Source organism: Erithacus rubecula (assembly GCF_903797595.1).
Source record: "Erithacus rubecula genome assembly, chromosome: 6".
In the NCBI taxonomy this organism is placed as follows: Eukaryota; Metazoa; Chordata; class Aves; order Passeriformes; family Muscicapidae; genus Erithacus; species Erithacus rubecula.
In genome coordinates this window covers 40318609-40338240 of record NC_136688.1, presented here as the reverse complement: position 1 = coordinate 40338240, position 19632 = coordinate 40318609, and the positions used below count along the sequence as shown (strand labels likewise).

The 19632-nt window shown below is 38.2% G+C and overlaps 1 protein-coding gene across 2 annotated transcripts in view; it reads right to left on the bottom strand.

Moving 5' to 3' along the window:
- The window catches only part of NRXN3 (neurexin 3), a 686791-nt gene that overhangs the window by 503936 nt on the left and 163223 nt on the right, over nt 1–19632 (bottom strand). For both annotated transcript variants that reach the window (XM_079309900.1, XM_079309899.1), the window contains exons 9-11: nt 19148–19338; nt 18445–18618; nt 3153–3272 (exon numbers count right to left, since the gene is read on the bottom strand). In XM_079309900.1, coding sequence (XP_079166026.1) covers nt 3153–3272; nt 18445–18618; nt 19148–19338 — 485 coding nt within the window. The remainder of the gene's footprint in view (nt 1–3152; nt 3273–18444; nt 18619–19147; nt 19339–19632) is intronic.

Sequence of the window (19632 nt, the reverse complement as noted above, 5' to 3'; positions counted from 1 at the left end):
AATTTCAGGTGTTAGTACTGGGCAGTGTGAAGGGCAAACCTTTAAATTCACTTTTGTACAATGGACTTTCTCAAATTAATTTGAGGAGAGGGGGTGTCTGTGGGTTATGCCTGTGTCTTTTTTTAAAAAAAAATTGATATAGTACCAGACAGAATAAAACATATTAAAACTGAATTTATGCCCCCATAGCTCCCATTAATTTCTTATTTTAAAGAATCTTGATTCCTGCAAAGTAAAAAACATCTGAAACAGAGCTACAGACAACAAGCTAAATTAAAGGTTATATAATCATTTCCACTGGGAATTTAAATCCTTATCTTGCTAAGCAATACTGATGAATGGATAAACATGTCTATAGGTTTACAGAATGAATCTCTGGAACCTCTGAAAGGTGAAGGTGCTTCCTCTTCACCCTTCAGAAACACCAGCTCCAAGTCAGTTGCATCTGAATTATGAAGTTTAATGGCCTAGTCCTGGGAAAAAAATTAAAAAGGAAAACATACTGGCACACCAAGCTTCACTCAGCATTGGTAAGACTGAATATCTTTGCAAGGTTTGCTCCAGAAAATAATAAAAACCCAGACATAAATCACACCTACCAATAGTTAATTTGGGATAATCTACGAGATCATCAAGAATAATTGAAGAGAACACCACACTTGCCATTTATCTCTCTCAGAGGCACAGATATATTCTTCATCAAACAAATGAAAATGCAAATTTCCATTGTGGACACTTGATTAACAGAAATAGAAAGGCCAAATATGTACAGTAAGTCAGCCTTTTGCTATCATTTTCATCGTGTAAAACTCAACCTGTTCTGTTTACTTCAATACTCTACATTTACACCAGTGGGTGACCACCGATTGCTCATAAGGTAGAAACAGCCATCTATTAAATTAATAGAATGGACTGCTGTGGCCAAAAAAACCAAAAAGCCTGATGCACTTCTAAATAAAAGGCCTCAGGTTACACAGAAGGTATATCTTCCTGCCATTACTTGCACTAAAATCCAGTCTAGAGTACTTGCTTCAATTGATAGATGCCTGTACTTTGATTAGCAACCTTAGGTGAGAGGTAGGAAGGAACAGGACTTAAGCCTTCTCAACTACACACCCACAAATGTATCCTAGTTGTATCAGGAAGTCAGGAGTAAAAGTCTATTCCCAATGTCATCATACAAGACAAAAGATAAAATCAAACAAATAGAACCCACAAAAAATGTTATACGCACTTTTTGCCGGTCCAGGATGAAGTCTTGTCATGTTCCAGAAGGAGTCCACATGACTTACCTTTCCAGATAATTTTGAAACCCACATCCTTCTGTGTGCATTTGTAAATTACCAGCCAGGCTTGATAACTGGAGGCTGGCTCCTACACTGCCCACATCACCACTCATTTCAAGCTCCCTTCTCTGCATTATTTCCAGCTGCCAGCTCTAAAAAGCAGCAAGAAATCCCCAATTACAGACACAGGAACCTGGCTCTTCCTGATGCTTCAGGGCCTGTTCTAAGCCATCAGCAACAGCTTAACAAGGGCACTGCAACATTCTGGAGCTGTGAAGCCAAACACATTAGAAACAAACCCCACACTATCAATAATATAAGAAATTTCCTGGATATGTATTTAAATGCAACCCAACAGAATTCAAAGTAGCGTTTCTTTCACACATTTGTGTGCTATGCTTAGCAAGTCTAAACTGATTGACTGAACAAGTAGTTTGAGAGTGGGAAAGTGGGTGTCCAATTGATAAAAGCAAACCAAAACAAAAATGCAGAAAATTGGCATCAGATTTTGTGACTCCAATATGAAATGTTTCTTCTGAACCCAAAGGAAACATTCTGAATTCTAAAGCAACCCAAAACCAGACACAGCATTACACTCTATAAATCTGTGTCAGTAGTACCTTGTTTACACAGACCCTGTCAAAGTATGACTGCTGATAGGCCTTTCCAATATCTGTTTGAGAGAAATATGCTGGAAGAAATGGGAGACCAACACAGACAACACTACATACTATGAATGACTCAGAAAAGCAGACACTTTGGCCTTCAGCAGAAAAGGATTGTTGGCATATGCTACACAGCTTGTCATATGTGCCATCAACTCAGCCATGTCTCGGACTTTCAGGGGAAGGGTTGCAGATATGTTAGTGCTGTGGTACCAATATTGCATGGACCTTGCTGGTAACACTAATTAGGTCTACCACAAATACCTTAATGAAAAGCAGTTTTTTCTGTGTTTAAAATTTATACAGTTGGTGAACCAAATTATTGAAGCCTAGTGTTATACTTACTACAGCAATCATGATGTATCCCTTTGTTCCCTGCCTTGGAGCAAGTGAGGGAGAAGGGGGCAGTCACCTCAAATAAGAGAAGCAGGCAGACAGTAGAGCTGAAGTGATCTGTTCCCTCCAGGCAGGAGCAAAGGCCAAATCATGATGAGCAGAATGAATGTCAAAAAAAGCTGATTATCTGCCCCCTAAAGGCAGACTTAAGGGGTTTGTTCAATTATTTGATCAGAGATCCTAGTAGTAATTGGCCAAGAACATCCAATGTTTTGAGATTAAGCAAATCAATACACCAAGAAGCACAAAGGTTCTGCTGTGTATTTAACTGATCACTGGTTTTAACTGAGCATTGTCCCAAACACTATCCACCATTTCATGATACAGATAGTATTTCAGAAGACCATCTAGAATACTACTCATTTTACATGCATTCCATGTCTTTTTCACCAAGGTTTGAATGAAAATCTCGAAGTATAATTCAGTACACAAAACCTAGACATTTTTTACTTGTGAAAATATTACATACAATATCTGCAAGTCATTCCTGGTTTCTTTAAACCTGGAATTCCATTAACATCAATTACCACCATTGGACTTGTGAAGTTAGTTTCAAAAAGAAGAGGGAAAAGGAAACCAACAAAAAGCAGCCAAACAAAACCAATACATGCTGAATTGCATATTTTCATTTTAAGGAAAACAAACAAAAAAACCTCTGTAGGCTTTAAAGAAATTTCCAAGGGAAAAAAACTTGGATTTGTTACTGGGAAAGTTGTATTGCAACTGGAAGAACAGTGAATCGTGTTCTCTCTGCTCTCATATATCAGAACTCACAGGTCACCAATGCAATGAAAAGTCTACTTACGATCATTACACTGGCTCCCAGAATATGAAGTCATGGAGCAATCACAGGTGAAGCCTTCCCATTGCTGATTACAGATGCCCTGATTCGCACAGGAATCTTCCTGGCAGGTAGTGCTCGGTCCTGCAGAAAGGATGAAAAGAAGAGAGTGAAATAAAGCTGAGAGAACCACTTTGGTCAAGCCCACAAAAGCTTCAATTAATCACTACCACTGCCATCAGGACCCTCATGCAGAAGAGAGAAAGCACTACCCAACTGTTCCATTCCTGAACGTGCAAAAAACTCAGATAAAACTTGGAGCACAAAGACAAGTGTACACCTCACAACAAAACAGCAAAACTATAACACAGCAAAGAAGAGAGAACAGCAACATATTCCCTCTTAGGCAGGCCAAACTCATATGTCCCCAGCTTCCTCAAAGAATTGCATAGTAAAAGAAGAGGTGATGCTAGGCCATGAAACACAGCCAGGTTGTTGTGCTTCCCTATAAATTTGATCCCCTTATAGAAATGAAAGCTAATTAACAATGCCTCATGGAACCCAAAGAACCCTGATAATGTAGATTCAAACTGAAGTTTTGAAGCCTCAGCTGGCCACAACTTGGCTTTATAGGTTAATAAAAGTCAGCCAAACAAAAAACCAAACACTCTCTCCTATTACACAGGTTCCTCTGTAAATATGCTAAGAAAGTCCTCAGAAGTGCATGGCATTTATTCACAACACTTCTATTTTTGGACTGCTTTCCATGCTTTTGGTGGAAGCAGAGAAAGAAGCAGCCACTACTAAGAGAACAGCCTTCATAGTTCTGTGATCTGCAGCTAACAGTTGCTATCCTACTCAGATAAGCCTTGCAATAGAAAAATCCAAGCAATAGGCAAAAAAGTAATCTTCAGATCAGAGAGACTCTGAATGACAGCTACTATGTCATCCACAACGAGGTAGCTGGATTCTGAATCCTTTGAGAACAGGCATGAAGCTGCAAGTCATAGATTACAAGAACATGAGTGTACAAGTGACTTCCTGGGAACGTATTTTATATTCAGCATTCTAGACAAAGGTATGTTGCTCCTGTTGTACAGGATTTTAAATAAAATATACATATACATTTGACATATCAACCGTGCTATATTCTGTATGTGTTCGAAAAGAAGAAACAAAATAAATAAAGCAGATAATAAAAGATGAACTGCCTAACCTGCCTGAGATCAGTTCATTACCCACTTCCAGTCTCAAAGTATATTGCAAAGACAAAGAAACAACTGTTCAACCCATTCCAGCATCTTTCTTCACAGTCTTTGCTAGCAACAGCAACTCCACAAGACTCAATCCTTGTCCTTATTTCTTCATCACATCAACACCTCCATCTGTATTTTATAGATTAGATAGGACAGACCAAAGTGGATACAGCATTTAAAAATATTTTAACATAAAATGGAACCCTTTAACCTCCATCAGACACCATTCATAGCGATTTCACTAAATCCCATCATTATTCAGCATCTTTGATATTGAGACAGCACACCTGGGCACTTTCATATTTACAAGCCCTTGTAGAATCCACATCTAACTGGAAGTCCCATGTCAGGCCATGATTCTCCCAACAATAAGCCAGGAATGGACCCTTAAAGCTTTGCTGCAGAGTTTCTGCACCAGAGTCCCAACCAGATCATCTTTCCCTACTGAAAGAGCAAAATGGATGAATTTCAGTAGCTTTTCAGCTATCTGCATTTCTTTACATCTCTCCTGCAATGAGAATGAACATGTGACTTGGTAAGCAAAGTTAGACTGAATTTTAACAAAAACCTCAGCTTCTTCCAGAATGTATTACACTGTTAAAAAAATCAAACAAACCCCAAAATCTCTAGGTAGAAGCATAAATGTGGTTAATAGAAGATGACAACAAAATCCCTGAAGGAAAATTCACCTATTGAAAAGAAGTGACAGCAGCAGCCGCAGCAAGATAACCCCTTGTCGCCATGCTGAAGGAAAGTTGAGCAGCATTTTTCAACACTTTTCTCCTCCCCTCTGCCTCTTCTTCCCACCCACCAGGCTCTTATTTGCAGCCATATGAATCCCAGTGGTCTCAGTGGCACAGTGTGAAATTAACAGATCACTTCTAGATTAGAACAGAGCTGACAGACTTTCCAGCGTGGGCTGGCAGGCACACAGGCCATATAGGTCTCCCTCCTGCCTTTACTCTTGTAAAAATCATGGAGATATATACATATATATATATATATATATATATATAAATATATGTGCATCAGGTTGTGGTCTGATACTTGCTTCAGACTTACTCTGGCCGAGCAAAGGAAGGGATAGCATTTAACAAACTCAAATAGAAGACTAGATGTCATTTTGTCTAAAATGTCTAAATTATCTGAGGATAAGGAATGAGGAACTAATACCTCTCCTGCACATTACTATCCCACTATTTAACTTCTAACCTCAAACTTGAATGCCAATACTCCTAGAGGTATAAACAAGCAAGATATCGATATCTATATTTTAAAAATTAAACACAAAGCAACTGTAACTCTATGCAAACTTGCTACAGCATCAAGTATACAGACCATTACATAGAAGCAGAGGAGAACACCATTTTCAACACTGCTTGTCCACCTTTCCTACATTATTCTGAAAACGCTTTAAACAGTAACTGGACTTGACAACGGGCATATTCTTTGTCTAGATGCTGCAAGAGAAATTACTCTACTCAAGGAATAAGAGTGCATGAAGCCCAGGCTTGAGGTCTTCATATGATAGAGCCCAGAGAGCTGAAGCACTTGGATTCATGGCCTGTCTTATGCTATCTAAAAGGTATTTAACAGAAACCAACTGTGAAGATGGGAACAGCACTTTCAGTTGCCAGAGGGGGGGGAAAAAAAGAAAAAGAAGAAAACACAAGGAGGAATTTTGAAAGCCTGAAAATACCACAAGGAAGCTTGAAGCCTGATCTGCCATCTTTAGAGTCAGTCGTGACAGCACAGCATAAATGCTGGGTATTGGCCTCACTTCTTAGTACTATGGGCCATTTGAATCATAAAAGGATCTTTGTCTCAGAGTTCAGCACTGCTGCTAAGTCATTGCCTGATGTCATAATCCTCTGTGGCAACAGAATTTTCTTCAGAGCAACTAATAGGAATGTCACAGGGAATTAGGATTTTGGATTAGGGAGCAAAGTGACAGAAGCACAAGGATTATAAAACATGAAGATTGTGTTACCACGCACATGCCCTTTAGTGCTAAGAAACAAGGAAAGAAGATGACAAACAACTTATATATAAAGCAGTAGAATTGTTTCTAAATTACCAGTGCCATCAGGACTCAGGTCTATTTTTAATCTCATTCCTCTGGCAACAGTAAGAGCATACAAAGCATTTAAAAGCAAAGTTTCAGAACCAGTCTTCACATAATAATCTGAGATACCCCTGATTTTACTGTCTGTTTGTAGCTGATCTTGGTGCATTGCCTTCTTTGTGCCACATGCACAGTGAAAAGAGGAGTAAGTGGGCAGCAAATGTCAAGTGAAAGTGGAAAAGTCCCCAGTGCAGAAAAGCAACCCTGCCAGCAGAAGCGTGACTTGCTGTGTCTCTCCCTGTCTGAGCTAAGCCTGCCAATAGAGGCAGCTCCTTTGGAACATGAAATGGCAAATCAAAATTCTTCGACAATATCCTTTTTATCCTTATGTCTGCATCTCTAATTTTTACTGAAACAGCTCAGTGTCTAAGGACTTGCAGAATCTGACATTTGTTGGGTTTCCCTCCCTGGGAAGGAGACCAGTATCACTTTTTTACCTATCCAGATGTATTGTTTGTTTATTAGTTTTTCTACTGAGTATTTGAAGAAAATCACCTCTGAAGAGTATAATAGCCTGATCTCGTATCTGCTTAGACCAATTACTTCATCTACCCTCTTTCCTACAATATCAGTTGTATGGTATGTTTCTCTTTGCCCTGAAATTAAAAAAAAAAATTAGCAACTGCTGCATGTTGCTAAAATTTCCATGTTTCACTGGCAACACAAGTCATTCCTTCTGTATCTTTTGAAAGTTCTTTGCAGGAAAAGCAACTTGAGAAATAAAAGACAGTGTTGTGCTTAGTGTTCTTTCAACTTACATGTGGAATCAGTTTATACAGCAGCTGCAGGATTATAAAACAACTGCCTCATGCTTTGATCACAACTAGCAGTAAATATTAAGATAAGCAAGTATCATATTGCACCTAACACCTTCCACCACACATCAAAATTTCACTCTTTTTGAAGGGAATCAACCATTTGTGTTAACATTATTGTCTCAATAAGATGAAGATCAGCAACAGGGGAAGTTCAATGACAATACGGTTCCATTTTCATTCTTCATCTCTCTAAATGCTCTCATCTTTCCCCCTTGTATCTTCAGAGATGTTAGGAAGCAATAGGAGAGTAATATACACAAGACATCTTTACAGCCATTGCAGAATAAGGTGCTTCTCTAGGTCCTAAATTACAAATGCCATCCAGCACTGAAATACCTCTACCACTGCAAGTCAGACATTACAATCAATTTACACCTTTGATAAACCTACACTCTACTTCTGTCAGCATTCCTGTTTCATAACCAGAGATAGTCAGCCTTTTTTAAATTCAATCTGCAGTAGCAGTTCAGCTCAGAGAGGCATCAGGTCTTGGAAACCCTATGCACCAGGCAGAAAATAAATCTGTTTCAGGACTCACTCTTCCTGCAGGTTAAGTAGGAAACAAAGTTATGCCCAACAGCTTTCCAATGTTATAATAATTTGGAAAACAAGATTTTTTTTTTTTTCCTGAGTAAAAAGTGAGCAAAATTAAGTCTGAATCTCATGGAACCATCTCTTTATGGGATGGACCATACCACATACACTGTAACTGCCAAACACATATTGGTCATACATCAGCATTTACTCTGCACAAATGCAAGAAACTAAATTACAGTCAGGGTTCAGTGCATGACTCAGAAAGTTAGGTCCTGTATTTTGAGTCACAGATAGCAGAAAGCAGGAATATCAACGACTAATATAGCAAACCAGAACTAAAAAACCAGATTTTCAAGGATTGCAAGGCCAGCTCTTCAAGCTCTCAGTTTCATACTTTGTTAAGAACTCATCATCCCTTTCATCACCTAAATAAGGTTAGGCATCTGTCAGGTTCCATATTTAAAGTTACTCATTGTCAGAAATAACTCAAAAGCCAGCATTCTTCAGTCCTCTGAAAAATGCAGCCATTTTTGTCAGTGCCTCAACAGAGCCTGAATACTTCATCTACCTGATAAAAGTCATGGTGCTGAGTCCTTTTGTTCCAAATAAGTGGCTGGTCTGAAAACTTCAGGAACTGGGACTAGTTAAAATAACAATTATGCAAAAATGTGCTTTCTCCCACAGAAAGCACATCTATCTCAAGGTTACAGAAGAAGGGAATCAAGCAGCAATGGCACAGAATTGGATCTGTGAAGTGGCGGGATTTCTTTCCCCTCAAAGAAAGCTGGCATATACCTATCTTTCTCTCTCTTGCCATCCTTCCACTCTCCATTTCTAAGTAATCCAAAAGGTCATGAACAATGTGCTTATACACATGCTAGTGAGGGAAGAACAAAAAATGGCCCAAAGAATAAAAATCCCAACCACGGAAACAAAAAATCAACTGCATAAAAGGGAGTATGCCTGCACACAGAATGCAAAAGATACAGGGAGATGCAAGCGAAGCAGGGAAATAAACAGCATTTGAACATTCAGACACAGAAACTAAAAGCATAAAGGAAAATTGAAAGGGCTGCACATGAACAAAAAAAACATCCTTCCTCACTGCAAATCACAGCAATATAAAATAATCACAGACTAGTCTGATTTGGAACAGATCCACAAGGATCATCAAGTCCAGCTTTTAAGTATGAGGTGTCATGGCCTATCCTGAAATAGCCAAACCTATTTAGCAAAAGTTGGTTTCCTGAAAAGCCAATAATCCACTTTATGCATTCAAGCCAAATGATTCCCCTTAGGATTCAATGTAATCAAATGTCTGTATCTGAAGGGTAAAAATTCCTACAGTGTTAAGACCTCTGCAAAAAACTGAGCTTGAGATGGAATAATCTTCACAGCTGTAATATGCCTTTGGTTCTGAGGACTCTGGAAAAATCAAACCAATGGATCTCTCTGTTCCAGAACTTCTTGTTTATGATGCACCCACTTCAATAAACATCAAAAATCAAGCTCTGGATTTCCTGAGCATGCATTCTGAATTCTGATGGACATGTAACTGACTACAGAGAACAGTGGCTGTAGCAAGAGAGACACAATACTTGCTGATGTCTAATGTAAGTCCCAATATCACTGCCACAATTTGAGTGGATGGCACAAAACATCTTAATCCTGAAGTTATTTATTCTCCAGTGTATTTCCAGGACACTTTTTTCTAATCACATCAGTCCCAGTCCACATATATTTCCTGTTTTTTCAAAACTCATCTTTTACCCATTTCATTTACATAAACTTCAGAAATCCACTAGGGACAGCACTTCTCTACATCACTCACCTCTGTAAGACACAGTATTTCAACTTTTTACAGTTGGGAACAGGTCAGAGATGCCAACAAAACATACTTGCAGTCAGATGCTCCACATGCACAATGCAAAATACATTACATTAATTTCTGTCTACCTGAAGGCTGTCAAATATTTCAGATTCAATGTCTTGTAGGAATCCAATTGGTAAAACTATCTCAGATTGTCAGTATCATTACCTGTTGGGTGAGAGGGTATCTCTTAATAAACTCTTGTCAACAACTGCTACAGTGATAAACTGTTCACCTATTAAAACATCCTTATTCCTTCAAATTTATTTTTATCCTTTTCTACTGAGCTATAGAACACCAAACTACCTAAAAACACAGATGATATCCTGAAGGAAAGGTAATGGCTACCTCCCTATATCTGGAATACAGAAAAATAATTTAATTTGAAAATGTTATGTATTAGATTGGATGAGGTCAGCAATATCACCAGGTCTTCACAGTAAACACAGTGAATAGAAAAAGAGTTTATGAATCAGGTGATTAAAGCTACAAAGCCTTAATTCCAGAGATATGTAAAATGTCAGGAAGTCTCTGTCTCAAAGGGTGAAACAGGAACATTCTATGTTTTGTCTCATGACAGAATCTTAGACATAAAGTGGCTTAGACATAAAATTTCTAGGTGACTAAGATGATCCCATAACAGATTCCATCTGTGGCTTCAGGACTGCACATTGTTTAATGCCTCTGACTTCCCCTTATACCTAAGACCATTATCTCCTTTTCTATTAAAAAAGAGGAACAATTTTTTAACTTTCATGGCATTCCCAAATAAATTAATTTGTATTCTATATTGCAGTCTTTACAGGAGAATTGGGAACTACACTTTCATTATCATATTTAAAAGGATTCACTTTCAATGCCATGGAAAACATCTCTGTGTTTATTCTAACATGAAAGACCTATTAATTTCTAATAGGCACTTAGGTCTACTTATGTCCCAGGCAAAAAGTCTGCAGGGTCTCCAAGAATTCCTGATTTCCTTCTTATTCTCACAAATACAACTCAACTTACTGCCTTTCTCAAATAACTCCTTGACCTGGTGACACAGCTCCTCAGCAAGAACACACCTTCTGCAGAGGAGATGATCTGGCCCCAGGTTCTTGGACAGGCACTCTGCACCACCAGGGGCTGCAGACTTTACAGAAGGTCTCTGGGGAAGACTCTGACATGGCTGTTGCAGCAATAGCTGCTGGGGAAGGAGCTCTGTGGCACAGAAAAAGTGTAATGTTGGCAGCACTGACTGCTCGTCCCCCTCAGTGTTAACAACTGTGCCTATGTGCTGACCCTCCTGCAAAAAGGAGCCCTTTCTGCCCAGATTATGGCTTGTAAAAAGTCAATCTAAATATCAAGGGAGTTTGTAGTTTAGAGATTTGGGGTTTTTGTTTTTGTTTTATTTTAGTATTGAAATTCCAGAAAGTTATTTCTGTGGTATATTTTCAAAACCTGAAATAAAAAAAAAAAACAACCAACCAACCAACAAAAAAAAAAAAAAAAAAAAAAAAAAAAAAAAAAAAAAAAAAAAAACCAAAAAACAAAGAAACCCCCCACAAAACAGTTTTTACCTCCTGATCTCCCTCCTTAAGATCAGTACTAAAGAAACTAACTCAGCATTCTGTTTTTTAAAGCTCTGAGGGCCATCTATGTTTTGATGCATAGCAGCTATTTGCCTGATCATTAGGCTTTCCAGGAAATCAACTGGTACTTCTATGGCTATTCAGAGATTGATACAGTCAAACCCCCAGGTCAACAGAATCAGCTCCATTGTTTGCCATGTTCTTCTTCAACTCAGAATCTCTCTTCAGAGATTCTGGGGCTTGCCATTCTGCTCCTGTCTTAGAGGTGTGACTGCATCCAGTAAAAGGCACCAAATGTTACATAAAAGCATCTTTCATTGAAACAAGTAATGGAGAAAAATAACCACAACCTTCTCTACCTTGCAGGTCAGCTTTGGTCAACTCAACTTTGTTAGCAAAAAAACAAAACAAACAAAAAAAAAAGCAAAGACAATAAACAACAGGTTAGTATAAAAGCAGATAAACCAGGGTAGCATCATTTTGAATAAATAAAAGCAAGTGGTATAACTAACACAGCCAATAATCAAAACAAGCAACAAGGGCACAGAGAGACAATAACTACATTAACACAACTAACAGATAACAAAACCAAATAAAAAGAGATGAAATACATTTCATTCATGCACACACAAAATCACAAGTTAGAAGATAATAAAAAGAGAAGAAAAAAAATCCCATTCTTTAACTCATCTCTCAGCATTTACAATAATTTTGGACAGATTTTGTCTTGTTTGAGAACTGCAGAGAATCCATTTCAGTAAAAAAAAAAAAAAAAATCTATTTGACTTTCAGTACTTCTGACAAACATATAGTTCATTTGTTTGGCTTTTTGTCCAAAGTGGATTTATTGCCAGAATACCATAAAGGACTGATAACTCTCTAAGACAAAAATTTCTCTTTATCCAAAGAACTGAACTCAACACTGGATATAAGTGACAGTAACACCTTGCCCCCTCACAAGCTGTCACCTGCTCATGGATTTCAACACATTCTTCAAAAAAAACCCACATCAACAGGCAAGCAGGCTTTAGACTCATATAGTCTTAATCAGTTATCAGAGCAATCAAAAAAATGAAGATTATCTGTTCCTTATTTCACCTAGGTGAGAATGATCTTGTTGTCAGGGGTCATATTGTAGTCCACATGGCAAAGATAAGTCAAAGATCTACTAAGTCTGACTGTCTAAAGATCCAAATACACTTTCTGAAGACTGGAGAAGCAGTAAAAGGAAAACAATACAGCTGATACTCTTCTGTGTAGGCACAAGGTTTCTTCTTTTAAATTTTATTTGGGATTATTGTTTTGGTTTTATTTTGTTTGGTTGGTTTGATTTTTTTAATTGAGTCAGTTTATAAAGAAGCCACTTAGATTTTTGGTGTGTTATACCTTGATTCCAAGTTTTTTCTTTCCAAAAGGAAAAAGTAGAGGACAAAGATGGGAACACAGGCAGTAGGCTCCTGAATCCTCTGCTTCTGAAGGTTAAATATTCATATTACATAGCACAATAGGAACAGCAAAACAACAAATCATCAACCTCATTGCTCAAAAGATGATTATTTAAGCAGTGCATACTTACCTTCTTTACCTGTTCCTAAAAAGTTCTAATATCACAGCTGATACTGAAAGAAGATTGGTAGTTCTCCTTTCCCCATTGTCTTCTTTTACATTTACAACCCAACAAATTAGAACTCACAGGTGCAGATGCCATTTCCTGCACTTCCTAAGAATTTTAACATTTTGAATCTTTGCTGTTTCACAGCCTATGAATGACTCAAGATAGCAATTATCCTCCCTCTTGAGATAGTCTGAATTTTCTTTCCACTTTTGGTACTGCTTTACTACATAAAGCTATAAAATCCCACTTTCCTTAAACTAAATTCAAAAGAAAGGGGGAAGTAGTAGAAAGAAAAGGATGCATTCCTCCATGTATGATTTTCAACACTTATTCTAAGAATGTAATTTCTCTGTAACAAACAAGCACTTTTCCTACTTCCCTGCACCTCATTTTCTTTGTAGCTGAGAGAAAAGCTCATATTTGTTCCATAAATCCAGTAGCACTATGAGAATAGAATACAAAAGCAAGGAAAAGGAAAGATGTCAAACCATCACAGAGCAAATTACTGCTCCACTCTTCCATGGACAACCTTTGATTCCACAGAGAAAGTCAAGTATGACCAGATTTGAAATTTCTCTACTGAGCAGATGAAGGATGAAATCCTTTTAGACATTATCCTGCTGTGAGATTTTAAGCATGAGATTAGATTTGCTGTTTTCCACATAGTGCTTAGTATGCAAAATGTGTTTCTGATTATCCAGCCCATATGTGTCATTCATGTTTTTCATGCACCAGTGAATTTCAAAGGTTAACTATACCATTTCATGGAAAGTAGCAAAAGATTGAGATTTTACTGTGGAATCTGGAAAGAAGATTAAATTAGGACAAAAACAAAGTCCCAAAACATCTGGAATAGTGTCAGCCAGATTAATAATAGTCAGTCTCCTTTGTGAGAAGCTGTTAGTGGAACAGGTGAGATAGAAGCAACTTCTCTAAAGCACATAGAAAACTAGCTTACAAAGAAATAAAATGTTCTTTAGCCACTGCTCTTAGGGTTTTTTGGCTGGACACAGGACGGGGTTAAAATATTTAGAACATGCAGCTGAATTTCAGATAACTCTAGTGCCTATGGTAAGCAATATAGGGATGTCCAGTTAAAATTAAGGAAAGCACAGGAGAACATGTGGAAAATCAGTAAAGAGATGAAAAAATGCCTCAAAGGCAGAAAATACTCTTAATAATGAGGGCACCCTCCTTAAACGACACAAAAGGTTGGACATCTGCTTCACTTTTTCAATGACCAGTGAGAAAAAAACAGTGAATCACTCAGTCTAGATTTTTGTAGATGGAATAAACTGACCCATTTATCTAGAAGTATGACCAGGAATGACAAGTTCAGCAAGAAGAACTGATTTTAAAAGTCAAGAAGTGAGAAAAAGTTGAGCTGAAGTTTCAGTTGTTTACTTTTAAGAATGGAAAGGATGTATATTTGATGTAGAATAGTCTGTATTACTCAAACACAGGAATAAAAAGTTTCCACCACCTCTCATAGGCTGTGAGATATAAACTGGAGAAAACTACGGCCTGATAGAAGACTTTTCTTCAGTTTCTAATGTTTTGCTCATGTCCAGGAGCCTCCACCCACAATTTCAAAGTGGTTTGCAAGGCATAGATGAATCTCATACTTTTATCACAAATACATGAACACCTGGAAGATTAATTTTATGCATGGGGAAGGCAAGGCCCAAAGTAGGTGGCAGACTTGCCTTCCAGCTTCCACTACAGGAGCCCCTCCCATATGAATTTCTTTCTGACAACCCATTTTTTTCTCTTCAGTTTGTTTAATATCCTGATGCAACACTGAAACAAGGACCATTTAAGTCTTAACCACTTCCCTACTTTTGGTAGCTTTTCTCAGGCTCTCTCACCAATGCCTTTTTTGGGGTGGTGGTATGGGGAAGGGCCCTCTTATTATGTCAGAGATAGTGATCAAAGCTGCAGTGACCACAAGAGATCAAGAAACTGTCAACATGAAGTAGTGTATTGGTATCATGTCATCCTCCCCAAGATTTATTCTCCTCAGAGCTGTCTATATCACACTTGAACATATCAAGCAGCAAGTTGGTTACTGGCTTTGCCACATCCCTTCCAGGGAAACACAAGCTGTCCCTACAGATCCGACCAGACCGTCAAGATCTGTGAAGAGCTGCCTGTTGCTTCTTAAAAATCAGCAATGCAGCAATTGGAAAAGTCTGATGAAAATAAACCAAACCACCACATTAAAAAAAAATAATTAAAAAAAAAATAGAAAGGTGTGTGATATGAAGCTTTAACTCCATAAACTCATTTGACATTTCAGACACTCTTGGGTTCTCTTCTTCCAGATAATCCCCCTCAAAACCCTTTGCCAGAAGCAATGGTACTACAGGACACACTGAAACACAAAACATGTTGTGTGGTAGCCATCATCTTGTTAAACACACTGGTGATTAAATGGTAGACCTCAAAGGCTGAAACCGTAAGTTTCTACATCACACATGGAAGCTGCATGATGCAAAAGGGAGCTGATATGTCACCTAACAAACATGATGAAGAGGTTATTTAGTTGTTCTATCTTAAACAAATCCCTCCATGTATAATATAAAGAAATTATAGCAATAAATCTAGTAGAACATCAGAGGTAAAGTAATTCTTGCCTTAAGTCTGGAACTGGTATTGTTTTATCACTACTATACACCGTTAAACACCAGCCAATTTCAGTCTCAAGGATGCCTGCATTTCAAGAGTGACTCAAATATATGACTAAGAATGTTTTGGAAGATTCCAAAGAAAACAATGTCCTATAAATATAAATTATTGAAAGTGTTTCCTATTCAAGTAGAAGCCTTAATTGTCACTGGAACACAGATAATTCTGTGGTAGGTGTGTGCTTTGGTGCACAGAGAGGCTGAATCATGCTTAAGCACATTAAAGGAACAAAGTGGTCAAGGAAGTTCAATGGCTTGCTAAAACTTAATAAAATGAGGTGACAGCAGAACTACAACAATAAGGAATATTATTTTCCTACTGAAACTTGTGAATCTTAATTGATGGTATGAAACAGGGTACGGAAATTCGTGAACAGAGATAAATAAAACAAACAGGATGCAACAATGTCACCCCTTAGCAGCAGTACTAGTGCATCTTAGCCAGGACAGTGCTCTCTGCTGACCTACAGCTCATATTGTACTGTTCTCAGAGCTTTCTTCCTTTAAATTTTCTTTGACTTTGTCCTGAGATCAAACTGACAGTTTCTAAGAAAACAGCTGTCACATTGTAATCTCTGCCTCTGAAAGCAAAGCCGCAACAAAAGACAAGCATTAGCAGAACCTTTGAAAGACAAGATTCATATGTGGGGATGGAATAACATTTCTTCAAGCATGCATGTTCCCATAATGTATGTGGTCTCTCTGCCCTTTATGATGAAATACAGAGATGTCCAGCAAGCCAACACACAGCATGACTATTCAGACAAAAAGGTTGCAATTGTTTATTAAAAACGTATTTAAACATTATGAGGCAGCAAGGACTATTTGGGTCTTCTGACCTTAAAAGCATTAAGACTTCACCCAAATCACTTCAGATGGAAACAAACTAAGGAGACATCAATAAGGACTGAACAACCTTAGAGCCTTTATTTCCTTGGAGAATTGGAGATAGGTAACTGTAAGAATAGGCACCAGCAGGCAGCAAGACAGATCTGAGATGAAGCCTTGAGGATTGTTATGATTAAAAAAATAAGAAAAAAATAAACAACAACAAATGTAACAGTTTTACAGTGACCAAATTCTCAGGATTTTTACTAATCTCAAATATGCTGGCACAAAGAACACTTTCCTCTTCAGCAGTTTCCTTGGTACTGAACAGGGACCATTTGGGAATGTAGCATGGGCACAGCTTTCCAAGACCAAGTTCTTCCAAAGGCAGAATGACCTTATCATCACTGACCTTATCACCCATTTTTCAAGTCTCTCTTTCCAATTCTGAGTCCTGTTTGAAGGACTTTAGAAGAGAAGGGGAATTTCCATTCTGGAAAGTGAACCAATCTCCACATTCAGGTAGCAGCTGTGCTGGTACCACACTGGCACACAGACAAATTAACATTATGTGTTTTGGGAGTGGCACTGATGTTACACAACCTCAGCAATTCAACACTAAATCAAAACTACACTGGGCACAGGAGAAGGAAACACCACAGCCCTAGTGGGACAGTCTTCTAGGAAAGCCTCATGGCTCTGTTCCTGAACCACACACAGAACAAGAGGATAGTCTAATTGGCTGGTTCTCTGAAGTAGGAGGACTAGTAGAGATGACATGCCAGCTAGAGAGCCAATGTGTTGCAATAATTTTAAACAAGAGAATTATCAAAAATTGCTAAAGTAAAAGAGCTTTCAGTGCATCAAAGTGAAATAGAATGGACTTTTTCATAAACCTCAAATGCATTCTTTCTTTGAACCTTTTAAACAGCTATACAGAAAAGGGGCACTTTTGGCATGTTGACTCTGCCACAAATGAGCACAGACACAAGCTCTCCTACACTGCACCCATTTCCACAAGGAACAAAGTGGTTAATAGACACTATCAAGAAAAAGAGAGAAAGACAGAATAAAAACACTCTACAACTACCAATGCTGTGAGATGGGAGTTGACATGAAGCGAGCTCCTGTGAGAGGACACAAAATTCTCACAAACCAGAGTATTATCGTGGGAGCATGGAAGGAGTGATTCTAGACATAATGGTGATTGTCATTTAACCCAGACAGCAAAACTCTGGAGTTTTGGATGGTAAGTATCTCAAGTGCTCTGGGAATTGAAGCTATATGCATTTTACTGAGTCAGTGATGCTGATGTCAATATTCTTTTTAACTAATGGGAGCTTACAGGAACAGCAAATTATTTAAAGAGGCTTCAAGAAATCACTACAGTTTACATACTTCAAAAAGTAACTTGTTCTACTTAGTTCTAAACTGGCTGGAAAAGAGAAACAATCGAAGAGAAATGTTTTCCAGGCAGAAGAGGCAACGCCTCCAGTGCTTTCACTGGAGGCTCATCCCATCAAAAATTAACTCCTCTTTTGATCCAATCTTCACCCCTCAGCTCCTTCTACCTTCCATTTCCCCTGTCTCTATTTGTCCTTCAAAATACTTACTTCTGTGGATCCCAAGAAAGGGTGCTCTGAAGCACGAATGAACTGAATCCTCAGGTCATCTTCCAAAGTATTTTAAGACCATTGTAATGTTAATAAACCACAGCGAGAAAACTACAAAACTACTGGTAAGTAGTAGTCCATGCCCTAATAGCATACTTTCCAACTACTGAAGGTACCAATCCACAGGGGATGGAGCATATAAGAGCTGCTAAGACACTCTCAGAAACTGTCAGTCCTTAAGCTGCATTTGGTAGACAGAAGTGTAGTGAATGTTACTGCAATGGAAGCAAACTGATGAAATGGACAGTAAGGTAAACAAGTAGATGCACAGAGTGCAAGAATGAAGTGCAGAGCGAGTTCTGGAGAGGGGAACCTCTCTGAAGTCAATGATACCTTCACATCCACGCTCAATCTGCCCACTGCGGTGCAGAGCATCGTTGATAAGGTCAGGCAGACGCCCGTTCAAGTCCACAGATGCCAGACAGCCCTGAAATCCATCGCGTGAGGCCACAAGCTTTGGGAGGTTGCTATACATGCCTTGAGCTAGGCCAGCAATGTAGAGATCACCTAGAGCAGAGAGGGGTAAACATACAAAAAGAAGGATGTTACACACTTTCTAAAGTCACTTTTCTTGTCACCAAATGTGAATAAAGCAAAGTAAACACATGTACAGAAAAAGTTAAAAACGGAGCAATGTATTGTGCAACAAGTCGCTTCATCTTACTTTACTATAAAAAACCAAAATAAATCCAAAAACTAACCAACCAACCAAAACAAAAATGAAACTAACAAAATAAACCCATCACAAAATCCTCTAAATAATCCCAGTCCTCATTACTATCTAGCTAGGAGAAACTGAAAAATTGCAATTGCTGAAAAAGCAAAATATGACTAATTATTCAGCTACAAGAACTTGCACAAACAAAAAAAAAAAACCAAAAAAAAAAGAAAGAAAGAAATAAAGAAATTTGAAATCCAAAATGTGCAAAGTCCAGATTTACTGTTCTACAACGCATGGTTACACCAAGCTCTCTCTTTTTCATTAGTTCAGCCCCACAGGAATGAAGGGGGAACCTGTCAGTCTTATAGAGTTTACCTTTAAGATCCAGATTTTTGGCACCGTTGATAACCTGAGTGACCACCTTAGTGTCCACTTTCAAGCTGTGTGTGTTACTGTTATCTCTGGTGATGACGACGTTGTGCCACTGGTTGTCATTCAGAGGACGATCGCTGTTGCCTTTGATAACATTAGGCCCATTTCCAAGGTCAAACACGTAGTGTATATAGCTGTAAATATAGCCATAGTTAAAATTCTGGAAGCACTCCAGCATCACTGAACCATTAAGCTGCTTTTGTAGCCAGAACTGATAAATTAACTCTAAAAAGTCATGAAAGGAAATATCTCTGGCTTAGAAAGTTTAATAAGCCAAAATATTCACCACTGCTTTGAAAGAATAAGTTATTTTCTTTCCACCAAAGTGTAATGATTAGTATTTTCAGATGACAACATTTTAAGCAATCAGATTCTAATCATAAAACATTCCACATTTTCACAAAGTTCTCTCAGATCCACAAAAACAC